This window comes from Electrophorus electricus, chromosome 7 (genome assembly GCF_013358815.1).
Source record: "Electrophorus electricus isolate fEleEle1 chromosome 7, fEleEle1.pri, whole genome shotgun sequence".
Classification (NCBI taxonomy): Eukaryota; Metazoa; Chordata; class Actinopteri; order Gymnotiformes; family Gymnotidae; genus Electrophorus; species Electrophorus electricus.
The window spans coordinates 26,770,201-26,780,200 of record NC_049541.1 but is presented as its reverse complement, the minus strand read 5'-3'; the positions used below and the strand labels follow the sequence as shown (position 1 = coordinate 26,780,200).

Below are 10,000 nucleotides of genomic sequence, written 5' to 3'. Positions count from 1 at the left end.
CAGCTGAGCGCAAGCATGAAGTCACTATTCCGACTCCACCCATCCCAGATCTGCTGGACTCTTCATGATTACCGTAATGCACTGACCTGCTAACAGTTGTACGACGCTACTGTTGAAGGCTATTTAGTGTTCTGGAAATGAGGCCGTAATTTCTTTGGAGAACACACTTTCAGCACTGTCCGAGAAGCCAAATTTCTGAGCCATTTGCCCAGTTGACACTTTCACTAATCTACTTTCCATGGTATATTCATTACTTTTTGTAGCACACAAAGCTAGCCATATTACCCCCATTCACTTATAGCAGAGGCTGCTTCATTTGTATGAGTGACTAGTTTCAGACAGAAATTCCACAAACGGACTTATAACCAGTAACCCAGGTAACGGGTGTCCTAGGGGTGTACTTACTGTGTCCGTCAGCGGCGGGTGACTTCTGTCGGGCGGGATTCGGTGACCCGCACATCGTTGTGACAGCAGGATGATCATAGTTCTCTTGACCTTTGACCTCGGCCCGACGCGACTCGTCAACCTGACTGGGCTGCTCATTTTTCCTAAACATGGTCTCGGGTAGTTTGGCGCTGGCGTGGGACCCGAGGGTAGAGGGGGCCCGGGAAGTTGGGGAGACGCTGTTCAGGGTTCTGCTGAACGCGTCAGAGTGTTTTTGGGTTTCAGGTGCCTTGCCATGGACCAGAATCTCTGGCTTCTTCAGGACAAAGCGGGCACTGCAAGCACTAAGGAAGGGGGTCAGATTACGTTCAAAGAGAAAGCTGCACAATTTGACAAAGATATCCACCTCACCCTTTACAAAGAGCCAAGCAGCCTGCAGATTTGTCAGTAAAGTAACGCACCATCAGAGCAGACACGCGACAGTCACGCCCTGCATCAGCGGAGCTCTGTACCTGTTTGAGCCGGCAGCCGCTTTGCCGTTGTTGCTGGACGAGACGTCCCACAAGTTCTGGAGTCCCGGCCTTGGGCCTGAAGAGGTCGGGGGGCTTGGTTCTGTTGGAGCCCAGCTCATGGTGCCGGCTGCTGGATGGAGAGAGGACGCTCCGGCACTGGCTGTTGGAGGGTGTCCGCCGGATGTGCGTCGAGGAAACGTGGGAAGAGGAGTCTGCCTCCTCTACCTCAAATGACCTCTTCAGGGCTGCGTGTGGGGCACACAGAAAAGTACCTGCCTGAGACGCAAGATGGAAACAGACTGCAGACTGATATGATGCTCTGTGTCTTTAGACATGCAGGCATCTCCAGGGAAGGGTTTGTCTCTCTTGCAGTGAAAACATCTAGAGGTCATAAAGTCAAACAAACAATCACTGAAAACAGTCCGACCTGAAATATTAAAGGTGGGTTTTTTTTAAGGTGCAGTTGAATTTGTAGTCAGACATCTGCAAGATGTTTTGTAACGATGGACACCAAATATAAACTCACAACAAACCAGACACCAAAGCATCTGCTCCAACAGCACGGCCATCAGAGAACAGTAATCGCCCCTACTGTCACGGAACGCTTGCCTCCCGCGAGTCACGTGGGTTGGCCCGCCACGTGCAGTGGGAGGATCGTTGTTAGTGGCCTTTGTCGTAGTGTGCAGGATTGTTGGTCATTGTGGAAGTAACGTCGTAACGTCTTGATGTAATGTTCCTTTCGTCATTTGGTAAACATGTTCGTGTTTGTCACATATTGTTGACTATTTCATGTTTGTGTTTGTCGTTTGTAATGCTTGTGAGTGCCGTTATCCTTTTATGTTTATATGTGAATAAATGTACGTCCCAGTCGCTGGAGTCTGTGCGTCCTGCCCCTCACCCTGCGGCACTTGGGCCACTACGCGTTACACAAATACTACACAGGTATGAAGACTAACCAATGACTACATTTGGATTCGTGGTCCAGAACAGCAGCAGATAGTCCAGTCTATGGGGGTTAGTACATATTGATTTAAGATCTAGTAATTTAAAACCAGACATAGTAATTTAAAAACCCCAAAAGATGGGGTTCATATAATTTCATTCTTCTGGATGTAAATAAACTGTGAACATCACACCTCAAATACAACAGATTACACATTTTACTACAATTCAACCGGTGACCGGTGCACTGCTACACATGTGCTCTTCCACTCTGAGCCTGCAGGGGGTGCTGATGTTTCACAGGCCTAGGAATCCTCACCTCAGCTCTGTGGCCTGCTTGTGTTAGCAAAAAGGCTTCAAGCTCTACTTGCCCCATTCATGTATATGTGTGCTCCTTTTATGCAGGTGTGCGTTTGTTAAGTGTGCTGCCCCTGTGGGGACGGGACGCAATGCTGGTTTTTCCACCACCGCTTTCTGGGCCAATCGGGCACCATTTCCGGGCACCACTCCGAGCTCTCGTCAGCACAAGAGCCTGCATCAAAGGGCCCAGCCGTCTGGAGAAGAGACGCTGAAGAACAACACGTGCCAAGCTAACGCGGCAGTGTTGAAAAACGGCCGCAGCCTCGCCGTTATCAGACCCGCACCGCGCCCCAAGGCCGTTAAGCTCACCGCGTGTGAAGGTGAAAATGTTAGGAGAGAATGTAAAGTTATAAAGTTTCTGCTTCTGCTTCATTTGAACAGACCTGAAACTCGAGCGCAGACCCCAGTGGCTCATAAACATGCTTCACACTCACATTGGGGATCCACACCATGATACACACACATCCCGAATGATGCCAACTTTACCACTATGCATCCCCGCTGACTCCAAACACACCCCGGTAGGTCACGTAAGATGTACAATAAGGGACTGGGGTGTCGTAAAGATAAAATTAAGCTTAGAGTTAGGCTTATGCTAAATTAGGGTGAGCATATTTTGGTCTTGAAAAGAAGACACTGGGAGTAATAAGGTAGCATAGGGCAGACAGTCACCTCTGGTGGGTGGAAGGTTGGGACTAAGGTGGACTGAGGTGTGTGGACTGGATGTGGGGGGTTACAAAAGTTAAAAGTTAACATGTATCCACAACCATGCCATGTGAATGTTCTCATCAGTAGAAGCATCACAGTAAGGTCTGTTTTACACTGCTTTTGTACCTGGATGCAATACTTGTTTTTTTCATAGTCTGAGCACCGACATTTCCTTCAGGATCAATAATGTCTTATCTTGTTGTGTCTTATCTTACTTGAATTTTTTTAGAATGAGAGCAAGCCTGGGCAGACATGCGGTCCATTGATGTGCAGCTATTGTGATGCTCAGTGGTGTAGAATGTAAAACTCAGGGGCCTTGTGGGGGGTTGTCCATGAGCCCCTGCCCTGTTCAGGCTCTGTGGCGTTCTGTGGCGTTCCAAGCGCTGACTCCATTGTTTTGCTGGGGAACTTCACCACTCATCAGGGCAACAATTGGGAAAAACTTGGAGGAGGGATTGGAAGGAATGGCCTTCCTGTTCTGAGCCCGAGTGGATTGTCGTTTTAGGACTTTGTACTAGCTATTGTTTGTCCACAACTAACGCTATGTTCGAACACAAGATTGCTCATGAGTGTAATTGATAGCAGAGCAAAAAGGTCATGATGGACTTCATGGTTGTGTCAACTGACCTGTTTTGGACTCTCAGATACAGAAATGTGCAGAGCAGAGAGCTCAGCTGATCGCCATTTGGCAGTGAGTGGGATCAGATGGTGCAGAATGGTGCAGATGGGATCAGATGGTGTAGACCTGGTATACGATAGCTCAGGAGGGGAAGGAGAAACACCATCCAAGCTGTGCTCAGCAAGAGAGGTGAAGCTCTGAACTTGACTGAGAATATTGTCAATCATTGGGAGAAGCACTGTGAGGAGCTCCTTAACCCGAGAAACTGGCCTTCTGTCCAGTAGGCTGTCCGTGGCTGATGTCAGTGAGGTATTTGGAAAGCTCCACAGTAGCAAGGTACCAGAGGTGGACAAGATTCACCCAGAAGGCTCTGCATGCCTGGAGGGTATTTTGGCTGACATGCCTCATGGACCTTGGAAACAATGCCTCTGGATTGGCAAACCTGGGTGGTGGTCCCCACTTTTCATGCAAATGATACACAGACCACAGCCAATACCTTTTGTTCTAAATCTAGGATTACTATATATTAGATCCCTAACATCTCAGGGTGAAATTATCTGTAAACAGTCTGCTGCTTTCTACTGCTATGCTGATGACACTCAGTTATATGTCTCAGCCAAACCAGAGGACAAATATCATCTTAATATTACAGAGGAACATGTAAAGAACACAAGACACTGGGTATTGAGAAACTTTCTCTTTCTTAATCCTGAACAACAGAAGTGCTCTTATTAGACCCACAGGCAGCACAGGAGTAAGCTCTCTGATTAGGTAATAAACATTGATTGCCTCCCAATTACACCATGTTTAATGGCTAAAGATCTTGGTGTAATTATGGATCTCAGTCTATCATATGAAACTAATGCTAATAAAGATCTAGGACAGCCTTGTTCTATCCAGGAAACTTGCAAAATTTAGAAATATACTATCACTACATTACTTAGAAAAACTAGATTTGACTGCTGGAAGTGATAAAAGTTTTACTAGAAATAGAAGGTTTTCTCATGTTGCTCCTATGTGAGCTACACTGCATTGGTTTCCAGAAAAAAATGTATTGATTAAAAAATTCTTCTAATTAACATACAAAGCATTGAATGTTCTTTCCCTACGGTACCTTAGCAAACTCTTGGTCTATTATGATCTGCCACATCTGTGTAGATCAAAAGCCACAGGCTCTTTTTAGCATCTAGAAGAAGGAAATCCACTTCAAGGGGCACAGCCTTTTCTTACAGCTCCCAAGATATTGAATAACCTTCCTGTAAATGTTCAAGTCTCATACAGTCTCAAAATTAAAGGCCAGGCTGAAGACCTATGTGTACTGTCACGCATTTTACTAACTACTTCCCACCTTAGGTAAAGGTGTGGATCTGGGGGTCCATGGGCATTGATGGTTATGGCAAACTGGGATGTTATGATGCTGTCACTTCACCTCTCAGGTTTGTTGACTGAGAGTGGTGGAGTGCTGATGTTCCAGGGTGCCTCATGCCTGTGGTTCCTTCTGGCTCTTTCCATTCAGCTATGCTGCCATAGCTAGATCTGCCAAAGTCTACTCTTGCACATTATATAACCATATTTTACAAACTTCAGTATTTGACCCATCTCAGCTGACTCTGTGGCTATTCCCAACTCCAGCCCCAGCCTATCCTATTGGGTGATGTAGCATTTAATTTTTTAGGCATTCACTGACATTATCATTTATTCTCCCAATCGTAAAATGATTCAGTTATTGCTTTAAATGTGTGGCTAATCACTTGGCTGGCAAACCTTTGGTTGCTCATTTGAAGCTTGCTGTATGCATCCTACAGAAAGTTGGTTTTAGAACATGTCAGCTGGATGGGCCAATAAACCAACAGGATAGAGCAAATACATGCCTTTCAAATGGTTTTGAGTATGTGAAGACCTTAAAAACTAGTTTGAGTCGTTTCCTGTTGCCTGACTTGAACAATACATGAAAGCTCTTGTTTTGGTGTTAGTACCTCTGGTTGTTTATTTTTTTCATCATGGCAAGAGAGGTAAATATCAATAGCTGAGCACAATCGGCTAAAACACAATTCTGCATAGTTTTCTGGCTAAAAGTTAATCGCTTACACCCTTCTGTAAGGGTGAGCAGTAAGGAGGCAGATGCATGCGTGGAGAAGAGCGAGATTTAATAGGGGCAAATCCAGAATCAGAGTTGTTCTAGCAGTCCAGGGTCACAGAACCGACATGGAGAGTACCGGGATAGATGGATAAAAAACACGAGTACACGAAAGCAAACAGGAGAATCAGCCTATCACAAAAGACTAGGGAAAACTTAAACACAATGATCCAAATATACATACATGGAGTCAAGAAACAAACACAGCCACATAAACACATTCAATGAACAGCCATGACAAAGGCACACAACAGGGTTTAAACACATGACAGTACCCCCCCCCCCAAAGCACCAAACACCTGGGCGCGCAAACACAGGGACCATCAAAACCAAAAACACAACAGGACTAGGATGCTACACCAACAGAAACAGAACGGCCAAGACGCGGAGCAGGGACAGGACCCAGACGAGATACAGGAGCACACAGGCCAGAAACAGGAATCAAATACGGGACATGATGAGGAGCAGGTACCGGAACATCAGCAGACACAGGAACCGGGGCAACAGGAGAAGACTGAACAGGACAAGAACCAGGAGCAAAAGGAGGAATAGACACAGGAACCGAAGGAACAGGCGCGACAGGAAAAGAAGCAATGGGATTAGAAACAGGAGAAACATGGGGATTGGGCACAGGGACAGAGGCAAGTAACACAACAGAGACAGGCACTGGAACGAAAGACACCACAGGCATGGGTACAGGAACTGGGACAGGCAGGGTAACTTCCATGCCACAAGGCAGGGTAACAGGTTTAAGCACAGAAAGACAAACAGGCATGGACGTATGGACAGGAACATAGACGAAACCAGGAAAGTGAGCAGGCAACACAGGAACTGAGGTAACAGGAGAAACAATCACAGAAGGCATACGAAGAACAGGAGACACAGGCCAAGGCAGGACAGGCAGGGAACATGAGGCCTGTGACCCAGGAGGCAGGTCTGTGGACACAGAGGAGACTGGAGAACTGGCAGTGGCAGCCTTTTGAAGCACAGGAGAGCTTCGAGGAGCAACCGCTGGGACAAGTCTAGCACGAGGCACGGGGACTCGTGCAGTGACTTCTTCCACTCCAGGAACAAGAACTGGTGGCAAGTCGTCTAGTTGCAGTTTATCGTACACATACTTGTCACGTTTTTGTAGTTTCTCTAACAGGATTTGGCAGGCCTTGGGGCCTTTCTTCTTAACGCTGCCGATCAAACAGCGAGCCCGATCAGCCTGGAGTGGGTTCTGTTGTAGGATTGACTCCACTTCTTCTTCTCCGAACACCTTCTCATCGTTAAGATCATCCAACAGTTGTTTGATCACAGAATCGGTCAAACTGTCCTTTAACTCAGTTCGTACCCGTTCAAGCACTTTATCTAGGAGAAATGTCATGGTGCAACAATATGATGATGAACAACATCATAAACGTGTTCAGTATTTTTTTACATTTCTTTTCTATTGTATCACTTTTTCTCCTAATTATTAATTTTTTTCTTTTCAAGTATAGTGGCCTACATTTTGTAGCAAAAGCAAATTATAAGGTTATTTTTCTTACCAGCCATCCTGGTGGTGTATATGTCACAGCTGAGGAGCAGTTTTGAGGACGCAAACCTTTGTGACACAGCAAGGAGCTTGATGTGGACTGTGACTTGCAGTGGCGGATCTGTACTATCAGTGATGGTTGTGTGTATGAGTGATGGTTCACCACTTCCTACCCCCCACCGTGTAACCATAAAAGGTGGTCTGCTTGTCTTATCTTTGCCCACTTTTGTAAATTCAAGCCCAGCTGAAGATGGATTTCACAGCTGTGGTGTTCAAGTGTTGTATATATATGCTTTTGTCATCTTTGTGGCTTTATATCACGCAGAAAATGGTTACTGTATGATGTGTGTTGTGCTCACAGAACCTTCAAGCTCACGTCCTCTCACAGACAGACAGGAATTTCAGTGAAATCTTAGAGCTTTTATAATGCTGCAGAACATGTTACACACAGATTGCAAAGATAAACTGAAAGTTTTACTATCCCTAAATACAGAGAGATGTGGGCATGATGCAAAAACAAAAATTATAACAGAAAGAAGTAAACACTTCAAATATATGTTAGGCGTTCTCTAATGCTAGCACAATCTCACTGACATCACCAGCAACAGACAGTGGTCACTGACCATAATAAAATACTGATCATCAGAAAAATAAATGAGTATTTGTTGGGCTTTCCAAAATTAAGTATCCAAACAGATCATTAATTGATGTCTGTTCACACCATTAACCCTGCTTGCAATAGGGCAGTGGTAGCTCAGTGGTTAAGGTAACACCACTGCCAAGTTGCCTCTGTTGGGCCCCTGAGCAAGACCCTTAACCCGCAATTACTCAAGCTGTGTTCAGTCATAATTGTCAGTTGCTTTGAATAAAAGTGTCAGATAAATGCGGTAAATATAAATCTATGAACCCCTGGGAGGGACTAATCATGACAGTACCCCACCCCAAAACGCGCAACACCGGGGCGTGCAAACACCATCAAAACCAAAAACAAAACAGGACTAGGATGCTACACCAACAGAAACAGAACGGTCAAGACGCGGAGCAGGGACAGGACCCAGACGAGACACAGGAGCACACAGGCCAGAAACAGGAATCGAATACGGGACACGATGAGGAGCAGGACACCGGAACATCAGCAGACACAGGAACCGGGGCAACAGGAGAAGACTGAACAGGACAAGAACCAGGAGCAAAAGGAGGAATAGACACAGGAACCGAAGGAACAGGCGCGACAGGAAAAGAAGCAATGGGATTAGAAACAGGAGAAACATGGGGATTGGGCACAGGGACAGAGGCAAGTAACACAACAGAGACAGGCACTGGAACGAAAGACACCACAGGCATGGGTACAGGAACTGGGACAGGCAGGGTAACTTCCATGCCACAAGGCAGGGTAACAGGTTTAAGCACAGAAAGACAAACAGGCATGGACGTATGGACAGGAACATAGACGAAACCAGGAAAGTGAGCAGGCAACACAGGAACTGAGGTAACAGGAGAAACAATCACAGAAGGCATACGAGGAACAGGAGACACAGGCCAAGGCGGGACAGGCAGGGAACATGAGGCCTGTGACCCAGGAGGCAGGTCTGTGGACACAGAGGAGACTGGAGAACTGGCAGTGGCAGTCTTTTGAGGCACAGGAGAGCTTCGAGGAGCAACCGCTGGGACAAGTCTAGCACGAGGCACGGGGACTCGTGCAGTGACTTCTTCCACTCCAGGAACAAGAAGTGGTGGCAAGTCGTCTAGTTGCAGTTTATCGTACACATACTTGTCACGTTTTTGTAGTTTCTCTAACAGGATTTGGCAGGCCTTGGGGCCTTTCTTCTTAACGCTGCCGATCAAACAGCGAGCCCGATCAGCCTGGAGTGGGTTCTGTTGCAGGATTCACTCCACTTCTTCATCTCCCAACACCTTCTCATCGTTAAGATCATCCAACAGTTGTTTGATCACAGAATCGGTCAAACTGTCCTTTAACTCAGTTCGTACCCGTTCAAGCACTTCATCTAGGAGAAATGTCATGGTGCAACAATATGATGAACAACATCCTGAACTAGTATTCATATTTCTGTAAACTAACCCAGTCAACAGAGTGCACCAAATACTGGTGGAAAAAGCACCAGAAAGAAAGCCTTTATGTAAAAATGAATTCTCACAGCAACTTCTCACAGTATTTTTTACATACATGATTTTGTTTCTTTTCTATTGTATCACTTTTTCTCCTAATTATTAATTTGTTTCTTTTTAAGTATAGCAGCCTACATTTTGTAGCAAACGCAAATTATCATATAAGGTTATTTTTCTTACCAGCCATCCTGGTGGTGTATGTCACAGCTGAGGACCCTTTTGTGACATAGCAAGGAGCTTTATTAGGTTTGAAGTTTTTAACCACTTCCTGTGTGCCCTCTTCTGTAAATTCAAGCCCAGCTGATTGCGCTGGCAACGTGGAGTTCACAACTGAGGGTTTTTATGCGTTCTGTCAGAAAAGGGCCTTTAAACTGGAACAAGCCCACCCATCATATACATCCTGTAGTCACAGAGTGAGCTGTATATGTGCTGTATATTCATCACTGAGAGCATCTGAGGAGAGGGAGTGTAATCGCCCAGTACGATAATCATGTACACGTTCTACAGAACACAAACACGACATGGCATATTACAGGCATTTACACACACACACACACACACACACACACACACACACACACACACACACGCGCACACACACACACACGCGCACACACACACACACAGACACACACGGGCACACGCGCGCACACACATGCACACACACACACGCACACACACACACGCACACA

The 10,000-nt window shown here is 46.0% G+C and overlaps 1 protein-coding gene across 1 annotated transcript in view; it reads right to left on the bottom strand.

Moving 5' to 3' along the window:
• The window catches only part of LOC113569174, an 8,878-nt gene extending 7,863 nt beyond the window's left edge, over positions 1-1,015 (bottom strand). The window contains exons 1-2 of the mRNA XM_035528566.1: positions 897-1,015; positions 406-728 (exon numbers count right to left, since the gene is read on the bottom strand). Coding sequence (XP_035384459.1) covers positions 406-728; positions 897-1,015 — 442 coding nt within the window. The remainder of the gene's footprint in view (positions 1-405; positions 729-896) is intronic.
• Positions 1,016-10,000: the final 8,985 nt, after the last annotated feature.